Raw genomic sequence first — 18,425 nt, forward strand, 5'->3', positions numbered from 1 at the left:
TTCCAAAACATGCAAATCCTGCAGATATTTGCCTTCAGAGAACACAAGACCCCATTGAGCTGCAACGCGTTTATTTCAACTTAAAGCTCCAACATTGATCAGCAAAGCAGTACAAAAATACTTGAAAAACAAAACAAAGAGAAGCGTTGATTTTTCTTCTAAAACTAAAGTCTATGGAGTATAAAATAAGAAGTTAAAGAAATGACAAAGAAAATGCCTCCAATAACATGTTCTCGATTGGCAGTGTTTTACAAAAAAAAAAAAAAAAAAGTGGTCCTTAGCGCAGTAGACAAGGATTGGTCACAACAAACCCAAGTGCCTAGAAGTAGTTTACCTGGTTTGGGGGGAAGAAATATAAAAATAAAAATAAATCTTACTGCTGCAAATGTCTTGAATACAGTACAATGATGGGAACATTAGTTTGTTTTCAGTATAAAATTCAAATGAGTGGTTTCCACAACAAGGTCACATTTTATGTAGGTCTAGTTTTTTGTGTGAAACGGATCAGGTTTTATGAGCGGCTGGATCCAGCCAGCCCCTCGTGAACAAACAAGTTTAACAAAAAGTAAAAAAAATAAAAATAAAAAAGCTAAAACTATTTTTTCTTTAAACTAAAGAGAAACTACAGTTTAGTAATTAAGAAAGGAAAACATTCAGCAGTGTTGTATATATATATAAAAAACGCATAGCTTAACTTGGCAAATGGTTTCCTCCATTATGAACCATTTGTACAGGCATGAGGTTTTTAAGCTGGGTTCTGTGAGTTATTAAACTTGCTTAATCGCCTCAGTTTGGGAAAAAACAAACAAGTCGGCTCTACAAACTCAATTCAAATGCTCACTGGAGACCAACTTGAGCTGCTTCAGATGGAAATAAAATGCTACGTGTGCTACAGAGACACTGGGATGTTTCATGCAGCACATTCCTGCTAAAGACTCTCTTCACAGTCTAAATGTGTCCAACTGGACAGCTGGCACTGAATAATGCAACAAAACAGCCTTTTCATGCTAACTTCTCATCATGATTTGCCTTTAGTCTGGTGATGATTCGGTCATCCGGGTTAAAAACTAAAACAACTAGAAAACGTTTGGCTTGGAACTCCTCCTGACATTTTGAATTGAGAAAGATTCCTGAATTACAGAAGTCCAGTTGTTTTATTTTTTAACCCTCTTAGGTTATGATGGAAGTTGAATTTTGTCCAGCTGGCGACAGATTCGCGGCTCCACCTCCGTGCTGTCTCCTGGCTCGTTTCTCTGGTCCTGAGTGTTTTAAGACAAACTGAGGCCATTAAGATACTGCCTCAAAAACCCCCGCAGAACCCAACAGAAAAATGGCAGCGTGTCGTTCTGTAACATGCAACGAGTCGACACAAACAGTTTGGACGCAATTCAACAAAAGTGACATCAACCCCCCCCTCACAAAATTATACATTTATATCAAAAAACATGACTAACGTTTGTTATGTTGGTCTTCCAATAAAGGACCAAGTGAAAGGAAACAGCAAGTATATAAAACCCTGAACCAGATGAAAATTTGAGGGTAATTAGTCGCTGTCGCTGCGATCCCTCATCGTCCTCTTCCCGCTGGAGGGGCCCTCCTGCTTTATTTTATTGGCCCTATGGGGAAAAAAAAAAAAAAAGCACAAAATAAAGAACCTTAAAGTCATATAATCACGCTGGCACATACATCAGGGTCTCATCCTGCATGCTTCTGGTTTCTCTGATAGGAAGGTAACATGTTTCCATAGCAGGAAACATGAATGCAGTTTGTTGCAACTAAACAGGATCACTGCGTAGGTCTCCATGGCACAACTTACAAACATTTACACAAAATGCTGGAAAACATAAAATACTCTGGACATTGGAGGCCAAAATGTTTATGTACAGGTACATGACGCAGCGATGAATGTGGAGTCGCTCCCTGCGTTACTATAGAGGAATAAATTAGAGCTTGGTTCCTTTTAACAACAGATTTATTAGACGATTATGTCTCTGTTTAGAAACAGCCAGCAGACCTAAAGCAGTAACCGGAGTTACTCTTCAGAATTAAAGCCTCAACATTACATCGACTAGATCAGCCGTTCACAAAATTTAACTGCGTTTTTGTGTCCCAGCCGGGCTGAGGCAAACAAACGCAACAAGCTTTTATAGCCTCATTAAAGGTTAAACCACGCTTACATGACCAGAACTGTTACATGTAAAAAAATAAAATTAAATTAAAAGATTTGCAGTTACATTAAAAACCATCATAAAGGTTATGGAAATAAAATCAGAAGTGAATTTGAATTAAATTGCAATGAAGTTACACACAAAAGGTTAATGAGGTTTTCAGGTGCAGCATGTTCAGAGCTGTGAAGGCGCTGCGCGGTCGATACAGACCAACTCAATTTTCCCTCATCTCACAGAGAGATATTCTGATTCCTGCTCGTTTTTTTTCCCAGATCCGTAGCAATCCTCTCCCTCTTGGTTCCTCTCCTCCTTCATCACTAACTTTAACCGTAGATGTCTCACCTGACAGCTTCCCTGGTTTCAGCCAACTGAGCATAATAACCCAGAATGAATGAAGTAGAGGCCATTAAGCCAGGTGTGCATATACACAGCACAGTGCGTAGAAGATGATAACTTCTATATTTCATCTTAAAATGAAGCATAGATGTCTTCAAAGTTAAAAAATAAATGTGTATCAATACATTACATTTACAGTTTTTGACTGAAATTTTTACAAAGGAAATGTTTATTTACACGTTTTAACAAACACCATCAGACCACCATTACATCTTTCAGCTCACCCCCCCCCCCGGGGTGCAATCACCACACTTTGGGAATCCCTGGTCTAGATTATTGCTGAAGCAGGTTCCACGTAACTAATGCGTTCAAACTACAAATAAAAAAAAGGGACGATGTAACAAAGTCTAAAAAGAACTGAATAAATTAAGGCCTAAAAAAAAAAAAATAAAGACTAAAAATGTTAGTGAGTAGATTTTCCCCAAAGCAGGAAGCACATTATCAACTGAACTAGTGGTGAAAAACCAGCTGGATTAGCGTTAAGATTTTATGGCATTACTCGGTTAACGACGCCATGGATGTAGAGATGGTTGATTTTTAAAGATAAAGGACGCTCACATACGCAGTTACAGTTAAGTGTTTTCATTCACACATAGGACTGGACGATATAGGGAAAAAAAAAAAAAAAAACATTGATAAAATATAAATAATATTAGATTGATAGATAATTATCAACACATTCAAAGCATACATTTTAAGTGCAGCCCTGGCGTTTTATACTGTTGCTTAGCGACATATTGTAGTTACAGACACAAACACTGAATTCAAACTACTTTTTACGAAAACTGCAGGTTTTAAAAAAAAAACAAAAAATGAACGCATGCTCTCTGAACTCTTTGAAGGGGGCGGAGCTATGTTCCTTGGTCTGTGTTGTGATTGGTTGGGAGGATTTAATGACTGCAATATTAACCTACATGGCTAAAATGCATATAGAAGAAAAACTGTTATTCTATTGAACTTTTTTTAATCTATCTATTTTTCTATCATCGATATTCATCTATCAATTGATATATATATCGTTATAGGATTATGGTCCAGATGTTTTAGTAGGGTTGGCAGCACTATTGGTCTGCAGCATGAAGGTCCCGGGTTCAAATCTTTCTGCATGTCCATCCGTGTTTCCCTGTGATGGACGTCAGATTAAAGCTCGCCGCTCAGCCCACAACACACATGGCAGACATCATGACTATTTGACTTTATGTTCCATTAAATCTTTAAAATTAATTGTCGGTGAGCTGGTGGTATCATAAAGGGCTATTTCACTGATATTTGATCTGCAGAAAACTTCAGTTTCATTTCAAAAATCAATCTTGAACGTCTAAAACCTGACCTGGATTAGATTACAATAAGTACAAACTCCTTAAACCTCAAACTTTATTTTGCCTATTTTTATTTTGAAATGACAGTACCACATTTATATCTAGTCAAGTGGACCGATGAAGACTCAAGCTTAGAAGTGATCGATAAACCCAGACTTCAAAAAGTTTTTTCAGATAGTTACCTTTTAAAACAAATGTGTATAAAGGGTAAAAAATTTAAGATTTTAAATTTTCCCCACCCATTTCCACCCTTGGAAATATATTTTTTTTCCCAGCTGTAGGGAACCTGATGGGAGCAACTCAATAAATGAGAATATTGCTGATAAGCAGATTTTTTTAAATAAAGAAACTTTTAATCATGGCTTTAAAAAAATATATAGAAAAAAACAATCACACAGACATTTTACATAAACACGCCCCACAAGTCACAGCTAAAGAAGCGAGCCACCGCTGCATGTGAAGAAAAAAGTGAAATAATCCAATTTTCTGAGTAACTGAACTTGGATTTTAATGAACTGAACACTGAAATGATACAAACTCACATCAACTGTGTGGATACATTTACCAAAATGGAGTTTCCCTTTGTGAATTAAAGAACTAAACATGATATTCTTATCCTGACACACACCTCCGTGGATTACAGCACGTTTTGTCTCACGTCTACTCCATAAATTCTCCTCTTGCACTGAAGGAAAACCACTCGTATGCGACATTAAAGCCTGCTTCTATAACCTGCAGCAGTTTAAAGTCCACAGACGGTTGCGGGGATCATTAAGGGACACTCCTTACCCCGTCTTGTCCTTCAGCTCCAGTCCGTCGTTGAGCTCCTTGAACATCAGGTAACGGGAACGCCCTTTGATCTGCAGCAGGTCAAAAAGTAAAAATGTTACATCACACCACGGCAGCGCTGAACGCGCCTGGCTGAAGAGCGGTAAACCCAGGACTCACCGCCAGATTGTAAATCTTCTCCTCCTCATCCTCTCCACTAGAACCGGACTTTGATCTTTTCAGGCCAGATGTTTCTGGAGTAGGAGCGCTCTCTGAAAAATCAGAGTCCTCATGGTAAGTTACAGCCAGAGCAACGCTTTAATCCACCGACCTGAGAATAAACCTCAAGCTTACTTCGCTTTTTCTTTTGCTTGCTGTCGCTTTTCTCCTTGTTGTCTTCCTCGGTCTTCCGGTCCCTGCCTGGACAGGCACAGACACGGACCTCGAAGCATCTGCGGCCCAAAACCAACCCCCTGATGTGGCACAAGAGCAAAAAGAGGAGTTTAATTACACTCCAACATTTCCAGAGTTTAAGAGTTCATCTGTTCCAAGAGAAACAAGCCTGTAGGGCCTCATTCTTCAAAGTGTTCCCTTTCTAATCCAACAGCTACATCCTGGTTCCAGCATACAAAGAGGACTCACTCTGGTGTCTCCAGGGTCAGGATGGTGAGGATAGGCCTCCGATTCATGCCCCCCATGCAGGAGCTGTTGCACATGAAGCTGAGAAGAATGGTGGTCATCTCCGAGCCCAGCTGAAAGAAAAAGATCGTCACAAATGGCAATAAACGCCTTCATATCACCCAGAATAAAAAAAATACACATTGAAACTGTGCTGATTTACTAATTGCATCTAAGTTTAATCAATATAACCATCCAGCCAATACGTGGATCAAAGCGCTCCAATGTGTCCAGATGATCACCCTGCAGCCCCAGAACCACGTGTGGACCTTCTGGTCTCCTCCGCTGTGGCTCTTAAACTAAGACATGTTTTATTTAAGGTCAGCAGAAAGAGGAGTTTTAGTGGTTCTGTCTTTTTATGCAACGTCTGCATAGAATAGCTACACCAGAAGGGCACTAAAGTTACAACTTTTAGCTTCAAACCACGTGGTTTATATCGTTACATGGACAGCCCATCGTTCTTCACTTTCCATATTAATGGAAAGGTTAATGATTCAATTTGTACTAAAATCTGAAAAAGGAAGCAATTTTATATTAATTTCCTCAGCTTTCTAATCAGACCACTTTAAGTACATATACATCATAAACTAGCAGCGGGGTTAGAAGTGGCTCTCTGAGCTGAAAATGTTGCCAAGCTCTGGTTAAAGCCCAGTTAACGCGGGGCTCAAACTGATTTCTGTCAGTTTCAAGATTCTTCAGGCTCAGATTTAAGGAGTTTGGTGATTTCTTTTAGTCATTTCTAAAAGTAAAACACTCAGCTATAAGTCTTGGTGAAAAGATTTTCCACCAGAAAATGGACGGCAGCTTCCACAGCAACTCTTATTTAGCAAAAGCCTGATATTTTCTAGATAACGTTTATCACATTTAACCTTTTTCCGAGACTTTAAACTAATTTCTAGTAATATTCAGGGGAAAATAGCTCGTTGGGATATAAATTATTAACTATAACAGCCTGAACATACAGTTTTTCCCATTATTATCCAGATCTGGGGGGGAAAATAATAAAGTCGATTAACTGCATTAGTTTTAAGTTTAGAGGTGTTAACTTGAGGAGAAAATTGTCCTATGCCTTTGATAAATACGTCGAGGCGTATTTATCCAAAGTTCCACCAGACGAAGCGTAAAGTAATCCCCTTGGGGATACAGGGGACCACCTACCTGTGGCCGCTCATACGGCACGGTGACACTCTGCCTTTTGGTGTACGGGTCTTCAAAGTACTGGGCCAGCTGGCTGCCCTCCACTCTGATCAGGTGGCTTTTATTCTCAGACACTGAGAGGAAGACGGACAAAACAAACAGCTCAATCTTTCCACTCCCATGACAGATCCATCATTTCCCTTAAGACAATAAAGGCTCCTTACTGTCCTCACTCTGGTGGTGTGGGCACCTCTTAACCACCTCGGCCACGTGCTCCGTCTTTTTGTACACAGCCGTGGCCCTGATCACGGCTCCTTGAGGGGGCTCCTTCGCCACGATGATTCCTACAGGACTCGTCTTCGCCAGCTGACAGAACAGCTTGGTCAGCTGCTCAGAATACTAGACAGAAAGAGACAGGCGTCACCATCAGTGGCTCTTACTGGCACCGACTCTGCAGACACTCAGCCTTAAAAAAGAAATCACCTCTAGCTGAGATGATGAAGAAAATTCAACCTACAAACCACAACTGTTCATTTTAAAAGCCATCAACGAAATGTTCCTCCCCTTTTACCAGAAGCTGATATGAACCAAACTTCATGACTCATTGTCTTCATCTGTTTTTAACCCCTTCTGTTCTGAGGGAAGTCTCTGCAGGAACATGTCCCGTCATGTCAGAGCTGTGCATGGCAGCCTGACTGCGCCTCCCTCACACCGCAGCACCGGCTGCAGGAGGCGGGGGTTTCAGGCCAGACCACCCAAACTTTACCCTGGACTGACCAACCGCGGCCCAGAGCCCGCTCAGTCAGCGTGGAAACGTCCACAGCATTGGTTCCTTTCAGTTCAGTGCCTGCCTCTTGTGCTTAAGCGTTAGCGAATCGCCACAATGAAAAAGACGCCGCCTGAATGCCTCCGCCAGAGACGCGAATGAATGGAGTTTTCAGGCAGTCAAGGTAAGACCGCTTTTTACTGTAAAAATTAACCGGTTTATAAAAGTCAAACGTTTCATATCAAAGCGGTTTCGTTTGTTTCTGACAAGTTAATATTCCTAAACTAAAAGAAAACATAGATATATTGAGCTTCTGAGAGGTTCTGTTTAGGAGAGCAACTAGGTGCAGAGATGCAAAGTCGTGGAATCCCTTTTGTCTTGGATTAGAGGCTCCAAAGGCACATTTCTGCTCCTCATCATGTTTGGTTGCAGGTCAAATCTAATGCAGATCTGCCAGAAATAGTTTGATTTCCCAACCAAAAAAAAAAAAAAAACACATTACATTTATAAAGGTTTATGCAACTAATTGTGGTTTCCTAAGAGGATTCGTGGTTAGTGTGTTCCACCGTGATTTCAGACACAAATCAAAGCCTGGAACAGATGTAGTCAGCTAACCAGCTCTTTTAACAGGAGAGGTAAAGCGCGATGAACAACTTACGGTTGAAGTGACGGACTTGGCCGTCCCCGACTTCTGAAAGTGGAGATCAAACCCATACTCCCCAGCGTGGTCCGTGGTGACTGGAACGGTGGAGGACGGCGGGTTCGGGTCCGGGGTGGACACGTCCTTCATAAGTAGTTCAAATGTCGTGATGTCCTGGCTGCTGCCCTATAAAAAGAGAAACAAGGAGTCAGAAAATAATTACCACAGTGAGAAAGATTGAACCAAACAATAGTGGAAAAGCAATAATCTTTCCTTACACACTTACCAGCAGATTTAACTGGCCGTCGTCGTTCCATTGCTGCTCAGTCTCCAAGGGTATGGGTAATATGCTGAAAAAGCAAACATACAAGGAATTGCAAAGTAAACGCGATATTTTAAACTCTCGAGTAAAATCTATACTTACTAGTTCTCCCACAACTGAGGGAAGGAGTCCGAACCCATTGGCAGGTTTTGTGATTCAAAACCGGTCTCTTCCATCACTCCTTTCCTTTCTGTCTCCAGTTAGGGGGAAAATGAGGAAGAGATCGGTTTGCTGAGGGGACAAGCAAGAAGAGAAGACCTGAAATGAGCTGATGACGTATCAAGAGATCTCAAACAGTTTTGTTAGGTCTACAATAGCACTCATGACAAAATTGCATAAAAGCAAAGATAATGCAAAGTCAAACGTAAGCCAAGTTTGACAAACAAAAAGCCTGCGTGACGGTCTCTACAGCGTGGTTTAGTACAATCACAGAATTTGTGGCGGCAAATTTCCTTGCAAAGATCACGTTCCCCCCTTAAAACCTGCAAACGATTTGCTTTGTCGACTTCAACAAGCCGTGTTGCCAACATAAAACACACCGAATTCAAAACAACACAAACTGAACTCTGCAGATTTAATATGTGAGCAAATATGTTCAACATGAGCAACAACCAAAAAAGAAAATGCCAAGAGTAAAACTCAAAAATCATCTTTCTTAAATACACCCAGTCATTTCATTAAACGACGGTATTCCATACAAACGCAACATTTGACTTACAAATTTGTTTTTGAATAAATCCATTTCAGTCTACACATTTTACACCTTACTTAAAATAAAAAGATCATCTTAACTGCACCTCTAATTTTAAGTATACGTTATTTCCCTTTTGGAGATATGTGATACACCATACACCAAGTGGAACATATACAAAGTAGTGTATAACCATCTTTAAAATAAAATTTGACTTTGTTGTGGGATTCCCCCCCCCACAAAAAAAAATATATATAAAGGGGAAAAAAACTAATTATGTTATTGGAAATCCAGTCCAATTTTGTTCTGGGCGTTTAGATTTGGATCGCATCTATTCTCATATTTTACAGTATATTAAGTCGATTAAAAACACAATTACAGATGCCGCAGCTATTAATTGTTTTAACAGATGGGGTCAGGCGTGTTCTACCCTGGTCAGGACCCACTGTCCTGGTGTTTTAGTTCCTCTGCCTCCCTCCGCACACCTGACTTCAATAAAAGGTGAATGTCAGGCCTCTACAGCCCTTGATGGCCATTAATGGAGCGGAAACATCTAAAAACATGCAAGACAGTGGGACCAAAGAAAAAAAAAAACTAAAAAAGTAACGTTTTTGTTGTTTTTTTAAAAAAAAAAATACAAGTTGAAAATAAAAACTATATGAGCAAGTTGAGGAAAACGGACCCAATTTGCTAGCATCGAGGATGAGCTCAACCAAGTAGGCCTCAAACGCCAGCGAAACTACCGCAGCTAAACATCTTCCACTTCCTATACACACATCTTTCCATTTTACATTTAAAAATAAACGCCATTACTTTGAGGATCATAAACACAAAGTCGATAACTGTCGTATTTTTTTAAGCTAACGTTAGCTTCGCTTGAATGAAACTAGCATCGAGAGGGGTTAGCCGATTCTGGAATAATTCGATTAAAAATATATATAATTATAAAAATATGCATAAACAACTTAATAAAATAGCAATTGTGCAATATAAACCCCGCACGCGCGTAAAACGTGAACATTTAATTTCGTATTTTGCATAGTTTTTAGCGTTAGCATGAGCTGCTAGCTTACGTTACCGATGCGACAGCTAGCTTAAACTGCTGCAAAACTTAACCACCAACTCCAAAGCCGGGCTAAAAGAGTTACTTTGGTGACCAGATACTCATATTACCGCCCAGCTGCGTTAAGTTTGGCGCTACAACTCTGTCAAGAAGTGGTGACTCACGGGTGGTTGTGTTGGGGACGCCTTCAAACCCTTCAAGTAAAATGGCAACAATATTTTGGATTCGGAGGCGAAGCACGTTGTTCGGGGAATCCCACAGAATACAAAAGAGAAGGGGCATGATTTACAACACATGGTCCAATCAGAGAGCGAGAGAGGCGGGACTTAGTTTGTCTTATCCAATCAGAGAACCGACAGCGGCCATCAACAACACAGCAGCTTTTCTTTGAAACGGTTTCTTGAAACAGTATTCTCGTTGGGGAACTAACAGAAAAGCTTTTAAAGTTTAAACACTGTCTGCTGTACGAGGCACTGTAAGCGACGGGAGAAACACATAGTTTATATTAAGAAGAAATAAAATACAAAATAAAAGAATAACTGAGCAATTGGCATCCAACAAATAGCAACAGGAAGAGACTACATGATTAATTACTGGAGCTTTAAGATAAGTCAACAAAAAAGGAAGCAATATCATCACAGATCTTTCTTTTTTTAGGGTTAAATTAAAAGCTTTAAAGTCATTTATAAAATATACAAAGGAGTGTTAACCATTTCACCATTTACAACAGTGTTGATGGTATTTACCCATGAGAATAACAATTTTTACCAAACCAGAATTCAAAGAGCGCAGATTACCATTAATAACACAGGATGGCAATCGGTTTATCCTGAGCGATAACCAATATTTCATATAGAGCTGGCAGACGACGGCGGAAGAAACAAATAGATTCCTCTTCCTCCTGACAAAGGAACAAAGATCCATATCAAATATAAATTTCCTCTTTAGAAATTCAGCAACCAGTTAAACCTTCTGTATTATTTTAAAATTAGTTTCTTTTACTTTCGGTTGAACATGCCTTCTGGAGCATTTAAGAGTGTGCTTCTTCCAACAAGGACTTAGTTTCTTTTTAAAAGGTTAGTGTCCACACACCAGGGTTATGATCCTGAAACAACACTGACCCTGAAGGCAGCACAAATATATTTATTACATTTATTGTCATTCAGCCTGTAATTCTTAAGCTTGGTGATGTCACTTCAGCCTTAGAATACAATACAGTTCTTTGGATGAACTGACTCAGTGCAAATGGAACTGATTTACAAACCTTGTTGTCATCTCTAAAGGTAGTCTAGATTACATTTATTAAAAAATGCCTTATAATCTATTAGGTTACAGTTGGAGTCCAATGGATCATTTACAAACATATCTTTCTCATACCACTGTTTCATATCAAGGGACTTCCTGTTATAATTGCTATCCTCCCATTTATTCCTTGGGGTTGAGTTGTGAGTAGAAACGTTATGCGTGTCAATCGTTTTCCAATAATTAAGGATCATTTTGCAAAAGGTTGACAATTTCATTGGAATTTTGGTAACTCCAAAAATTGCATTTTAACAACAAGTCAAACCCTCCAAACTCCTCGAACAGACAGAAATGCTTTTAGCCAATTCATCTGAAAGGTTCCAGCCATAGATTTGCAGTCTAAAGATATAATAATCTGTATAATCTGTGCATATAGCTCCCATACTTTTTTTATATTTATACACAACATTTTATAGTCCCTTACTATTACTTTTTTCTTGTACATACACCTGTGAATAAATTATTATATCTTGTATAGCACTTCTGGATAGATGCAAACCACATTTCGTTGCTTGTACTCGTGACAGTGCAATGACAATATTCTATTTTATTCTATAACACCTCCTCATCCGTTCCATTTAAGAACGGAAAGATGATTGAATCATCTTTTTAACAATATTTCTGGAACAGACATATTGGGAATGGCAAGAATAAATTAATTTAGAGATGCTTTCTGCTTTAGATCCGACAACCCCACCAAACAGACTGGCCTACAGCAGGGCTAGAAGTGAACTTAAAAGGAATCCAGAAGGCAAAGCACAGATACAAGCAGTGCATCGAGGACCACTTCAGCAGCAACAATCCACGCAACATGTGGAGAAGCATCAGAACCATCACAAACTACAAACGTAGCATCCAGCAGCCCAGCAATGACCCGAGTCTACCCGACACCTTCAACAGCTTCTTTGCATGCTTTGAATCTCCAGGCAGCATGAAGCCTGAACATCTTCCTCAGCCAGAGGAGGACCATCAGCCTCTCGTTCTGCAGCTCCACCAAGTGACCTCCTCCTTGAAGAAGGTCAACATCAACAAGGCTGTAGCTCCAGACATGGTGTCAGGTCAGACAGTTATATTATGTGCTGACCAGCTAGCAGGGGTCTTTCTGGACATCTTTAACCTCTCCCTGCAGCTCTCCACGGTTCCTGCCTGCCTGAAATCCTCCATTATTGTGCCTGTCCCCAAGAAACCAATCATCACATGCCTCAATGATTATCGCCCAATCGCTCTGACCCCCGTCAGCTCAGCCTTTAACACCGTGCTACCAGACATGCTGAAGTACTGCTGGACGATAATTCAATATCGATATATATATATATCGATCGATAGACGTTTATCGATGATAGAAAAAAGGGTCAGTAAAAAGTTCAATAGAATAAAAGTTTTCCTTTCTTATGCAATTTAGCCAATCACAACGCGGACCCAGGAATGCTCCTTCACCTAGCTTCGGCCCCTTCAAAGAGTTATGAGAGCACATGTTTTTTTTTTCTTTTTTGGTAAAAAGTTGGTTGAATAAAGGGTTGAGTTTGAGTTCAGTGTTTGTTTGTTCTGTATCTAAAAATAGGTCACTAAGCAACAGCATAAAAGGGTCAGGGCTGCACTTAAAATATATGTTTTGAATTTTTGATAATTATCAATATCGATCCAGTATGATTTCTATTTTGTCGATATGCTTTTTTTTCTATATCGTCCAGCCCTATGCTGAAGCTCTGAAGCTCCACGACATGGGATCATCCTCACCTCTCTGCTCCTGGATCAGTGACTTCCTCACCAACAGGTGGTGAGGACAGGGAACATCTGCTCCACTGATCCTCAACACAGGAACACCGCAGGGTTTTGTCCTCAGCTCTGCTCTCTTCACCCTTTTCAGCCAGGACTGCTCTGCTGTCCACCCCACAAACACGGTGGTGAAGTTTATGGACGACACCGCTGTAGTTGCGCTCATCTTCAACAATGATGAGTCCAACTACAGGGATGAGGTCAGAAATCTCACACAGTGGAGCTCCAGGAACAACCTGAACACCAGAAAGACCAAGGAGGTAGTAATGGACTACAGGAGATCCAGGAGGACTGAACACGCTCCTCTCTACATACAGAGGGAGGCGGTGGAGCGCGTGGACAGCATTAGATTCCTGGGCATTCACATCTCCTCAGACCTCTCCTGGACTGCGAACACCTCCCACCTGGTGAAGAAGGTCCAACAATGGCTCTTCTTCCTCAGGAAAATTAAAATATCTGGACTTCCCACTAAACTGCTAAAGAACTTCTATAGAGCTTCCATAGAGTGTTTTATGTATCACCATAACCGTGGTATGGGAGCTGCACAGTCCAGGAGGGGAAGGATTTAGCATGGGCGGTGAGAACAGCGCACGGGATTGTGGGATGCTCAAAGCCAAAACTAATAAACTTAGAAACAGCTTCTTCCCCAGAGCTGTGAGGGCAATCGCCCCCTGATGGGAGCCTGCAGTCCAACTAAAATCACCTCACTGTTACTAGTCCATCATACGTTACAATCACAATGTTACAGCCTGCCGCTAGGGCTGGGCGATATGGATTAAAAATTAAATCTCCGATTTTGTCATACCAAATCTGATTAATCGATTTTTTTTCTCCTTTTTGTTTCATAAAAAGAAATTAAATAAATTATTTTAAAGCCTTGCTTTTATGTCAAGCATTTCGTCAGGGAGTTGACCTGGATTCAAAGTGCAACTAAAAACAAGCTGTGAAACATGCTTGTAAAACAAGATGGCAGCCGTGCCATTATAAACAATGAAAATATAACAAAACATTTGCTGCTAGTGGTATTACACATTGAGCTAAGAACAGGCTTCACTGCACTTGTGAACATCAAACAAAGTTAAAAAAAAGTAAATAAGTAAATGAAGTACCTCGTATTATGGTAAAAAAAAGTTTCTACTTAACAATATTTTGACAATACATTTGCCTAAACATATATCCAGCATCACATGCTGTTCTCTTCATGGAAACCCAATGAGTGTATTGGCAAAATAAAATCCAGATTTTCCAAAAATGAAATCTTAAAGAATTGTAAATTCGAATTAATTGATTAAATTGATTTATCGCCCAGCCCTACCTGCTACACACTATTATCTCTGAATATCTAGATGCACATTTATTTAAACGAAGCCTCTGATTATCACCGTTTAATAAGCACTTATCCTCTTTATCTGTTTTCCTCTCATGTTCACATGTTAATCATTATCCTCCTAGGTAGAGTGGTGTGAAAAGTTTTTGCCCTCTTCCTGATTTGTTTCTTTTTCTTTTTGGTCGCACTTCAGTGTTCCTGAACATCAAACAAATTTAAATATTAGCCAAAAGACAACACAAGTAAACACAATGCAGTTTTTTAAATGAAGGTTTTTATTATTAAGGGAGAAAATATAATCCACACCTACATGGCCCTGTGTGAAAAAGTGTTTGCCCCCCCCCCCGTTAAAACACAACTGGTTTATCACACCTGAGTTCACCCTCTCTAGCCCCGCCCAGGCCTGATTACTGCCACACCTGTCGTCTCTTCACACAGACTGGATGACGTCACATTGAATACCTCTGCGCCGGTAAGAAGGAACCTCAGCAGCTCCAAAGGTCCGCGCAGGAGTCCTGGTGTCCGGTGACGAAAGGTGGAATCACGGCCACATATCTCTCTGCCTCTCAGTCTTGGACGGCGTCCATCTCTGTGAATGCAAAGCGTTGATTAGTTCCACTTTGGGGGACCGCTGGATGTTTGACCTTTAATAAAAGTGCTGATGGAGCCACGGAGGCGTCTCTGAACCCGGTCCAGAACGGCACAGACACCCATGGACACAATAGCCATGTGTGACAGACCGCTGGTTTTATTTTTGAAACGTAGTTGCATAAGGCTGAACTAATCCAGTACCTTGTGTAATTTAATGCTTTCATAAATGTTTACCTTCCAATAAAAGATGGGGGGGCTCTGAAAGTTACTTAAACTTAAAATTAGACATCTGTAGGGTTTTATTTTCCCTCTTTGCTTTGAATTTGCACATCTCAGAATTGTGACAATGCTCATAGCTTTAATGAAACAGCTTGAAACAGTTTCATGATGAAACTGTGCTTTAATTAAAACACATAAAACTAAACTACTGATTTCTTTGCTCTGCAGGTCCCTTTTTGTCTGATTGTATCCGGTGTCCTCCTGCAACAGAAGAAGGCGAACTGCAGATTTAGATTTTTGATCTAGTCTGAACTGAATTAAATTGTGAATAAAAAAAAGTAAAAAAAAAAAAAAAAAGTATATTTTGTAAATCAAGCAAGCAGCTTTGTCTCCCTTTTTGATTTACAACGCAAAACTATTTCCGTACCAATAACTTCTTGTCGTTTTGCCACATTAAATCCATAAACCTCAATACATTTTATTCGATTTCCAAGCGACAGACCTACAAAAAAGCAGAGCATGACTGAAGGGGGTGGAGGGAAACGATGCCTGGCTTTTCACATTTTTTGCCACAAACATTTAAAATTGTGAGCTATTGCATATGTGTTCAGGCCCTTTTCTGCTTTGATGCCCCTAAATAAAATAAAACCCAGTGCAAACAATTGCCTTTAGGGGTCCCCCTTCTTTTTCTTTACTACAGCCCAGCTGTTAGTCCTAGAAGGAAAATATAGACTATTTTCATTATAGTAATGATAGTAAACGTTCATTATAGTAAACGTATTTTATTACCCTCAGAAAGACATATTTATTTTATTACGATTGGTCGTTTTAAGTTGCATTTTCAACTTTATCTAAAGGGCTGGAAAAAAATAAACTCCCTGAACAGAAACTGTCAGGACTCAGGCTCAACTAAAAGTAAGACGCGTCCAGCGCAAAACCTCTATAAAGTCGTTCGTTTAACTCAAGTTCAGTTAAAAATAGTTTATAATTTTCGGTGTGACCGACCGACACTTCAATTATGTGCATGTGTCGCATTGTGCAAATAAAATACTCCAAAAAACAAAAAGCAGTAACATACCAGTTGAAGAAAGGAGAGAAAGTTCTTCTTCGTCGTCCTGATTTTTTCTTCTTCTTCTTTTTCTTGTGTTGTTGTTGTTTTCTAACTTAATGGCGCATTACCGCCACCAACTGGTAAGGAGTGTGGATCAGTATTCTAATATTCACCCAAAAATAATAAAATAAAATAAATTAATACATACATAAATCAAACCCTCTCTAATAAGCCAGTACCCCGAAGAAACAACAATATTAATGGATACCATTTCTTATTCCCAAAAACTTCTCTTAACTTGTAACTTTTTTTATTCTTTTCAAGGTTTTTGGACTAGAATCTGTCTTTAACATATTTTCTGCAATGTAACATAATATGCTCTATGGTCTTTTTCTGATCACAAAAGTCACAATTTCCTGTATGATGTCTCCTTATTCTAAAGAGTGAGCTGTGTAACCAAACCTGAGTCTTGATATTATTGTGTCTTCATTTCTTCTTCTTCGCATTCAATATGATGTGTGCTGTATCTCTAAAGGAATGTCCGGTCTACCCTCTGAATTACTGCTATGTAGACTTTGTAATGATGAACTAGATTTAAAAAAAATAATTGTTTAAGTGGTTTGATTTCTCTATCTGCTAAAAGTATTACCATAATTTCTCCTTTGTACACTGATAACCCATCACTCACCTTTTTACCCATAGACACACAGTATTTTTCTTCCTCTTTTTGTTCCTGCTTTAATGGTGGTTGGCCAAAGATGTCCATTGCTGCTACCAACTGGAACAGAGTGTGGATCAGAATCACTGATCTCTATTTTACACTAGAGTGCTAATCGCCCGCTGATAGAACGAGTCGCTTTGAAGCCACCAGCCGCCATATTGGTACTCCCTATTTCCCTCCAGTAACTAGGGAATATGTGCGCTACAGCATCGAATAACGAGGATTTTCTCATGTTCAGGGGGGGCTTAAGACTTTTAAAATGTCAAATGCCATATAGTTTTATGTTATGTTCTAAAACTATCAAGTACTGAGAAAGTCATGTGCTGAAATATTTTGCATTTTATTAATTTAAATATATATGTATAACATTTATAAATATATAAATAACAATATACAAAAACATATATTTACATATGTGTATAAATATATATACATATATACATATACACATACTTATATATACATATATATATTTAAAATGAATAACATGTAAAATATGTCAGCACCTAATTTCCTAGTAGTTGATAGTGTTAGTACATCCAGTGACTGTAGAATTACCTGTGAAATGTTTTCACTCAGCCAGAAAACTGCTTGTTGTTGCAACCAAATCCTATGGGATTCGTGAGAGTAGGGAGTAGCAAGATGGCGGCCAGTGACTTCAGTTTTTCGGCAAAATCAGCACTCCAGTGTATGATATAGCTCAGTGATCAGAATATTACTACGTATCTTTTTAAGATTAGGCATCACTGTGCTTTGCCTGCAGCACTATCATGCTGTGGGACTTTTTTTTTTTTTTTAACTTCACTTCAAATGAAACGTGGAGACAGTTGGTAAAAAAAAAAACAAAAAAAAAAAAACACACACACACATCAAAATGCATTTTGGAACAAAAAAAACCCCTTCATGACACACTTTTGGACATTTATCCAAATATAAACATGAGTTTTTGAACAAAAGGTGCTCTAGTACAGCACTCTAACAAGTCCGAGGACCCCAACACGTTTTCAGTCATTCACCCCATTCACTCACATGTAAGGGACACCATAAATTTCAGCGTATGCACCCAGTTTGTCTTGAAATAGACTGTTTTTACAATCATGCCACCTCAGAAAAAGAAAGGTCATAACAAAAGCATAAATTCCTCATCCCTGCAAAGCTCCAGCTGTTGCTCATGAGGACAGCAGGTCGGTGTAAATGTCTGAATGTCTGCACCTGACGCCCACCACGTGACTTCATGTACGGTGACATGATTTTGAACCAGCCGACCCCCAAAACTCATAGGTACATATATATAGGTCATGACAAGGAGGAACAGCATTTACACGTGCCGTTCCCGCGCATCACTGGTTAGCAGTCACATGGTGTGTGTTTATGGTGGTGTGATGTTCTTGGCTGGTGTAAAAAAAAAAAAAAAAAAAAAAACTGATCTCACCGGTTCATGTGTCCAATTAAAACGAGCACAGTGACGGGTTCCAGTGGAAACGTATACA

The 18,425-nt window shown here is 39.5% G+C and overlaps 1 protein-coding gene across 2 annotated transcripts; it reads right to left on the minus strand.

The window, feature by feature from the left end:
* Positions 1 to 54: 54 nt before the first annotated feature.
* Positions 55 to 16,279, minus strand: tp53 (tumor protein p53). 2 transcript variants are annotated; one of them, XM_021322663.2, is made up of 12 exons: positions 16,242 to 16,279; positions 14,816 to 14,942; positions 8,297 to 8,425; positions 8,159 to 8,222; positions 7,891 to 8,058; positions 6,691 to 6,865; positions 6,488 to 6,600; positions 5,294 to 5,403; positions 5,006 to 5,124; positions 4,832 to 4,923; positions 4,673 to 4,743; positions 55 to 1,616 (listed from the first exon to the last, which is right to left on the minus strand). In XM_021322663.2, the coding sequence occupies exons 3-12, from the start codon at positions 8,368 to 8,370 to the stop codon at positions 1,544 to 1,546; spliced, it is 1,059 nt and encodes a 352-aa protein (XP_021178338.2). In that variant the 5' UTR covers positions 8,371 to 8,425; positions 14,816 to 14,942; positions 16,242 to 16,279; the 3' UTR covers positions 55 to 1,543. The 2 variants fall into 2 exon arrangements, with proteins under 2 accessions (XP_021178338.2, XP_012730190.2); XM_012874736.2 differs by lacking the exons at positions 14,816 to 14,942; positions 16,242 to 16,279 and adding an exon at positions 10,113 to 10,221.
* Positions 16,280 to 18,425: the final 2,146 nt, after the last annotated feature.

The sequence above is a fragment of the Fundulus heteroclitus genome, chromosome 14 (assembly GCF_011125445.2).
Source record: "Fundulus heteroclitus isolate FHET01 chromosome 14, MU-UCD_Fhet_4.1, whole genome shotgun sequence".
Classification (NCBI taxonomy): Eukaryota; Metazoa; Chordata; class Actinopteri; order Cyprinodontiformes; family Fundulidae; genus Fundulus; species Fundulus heteroclitus.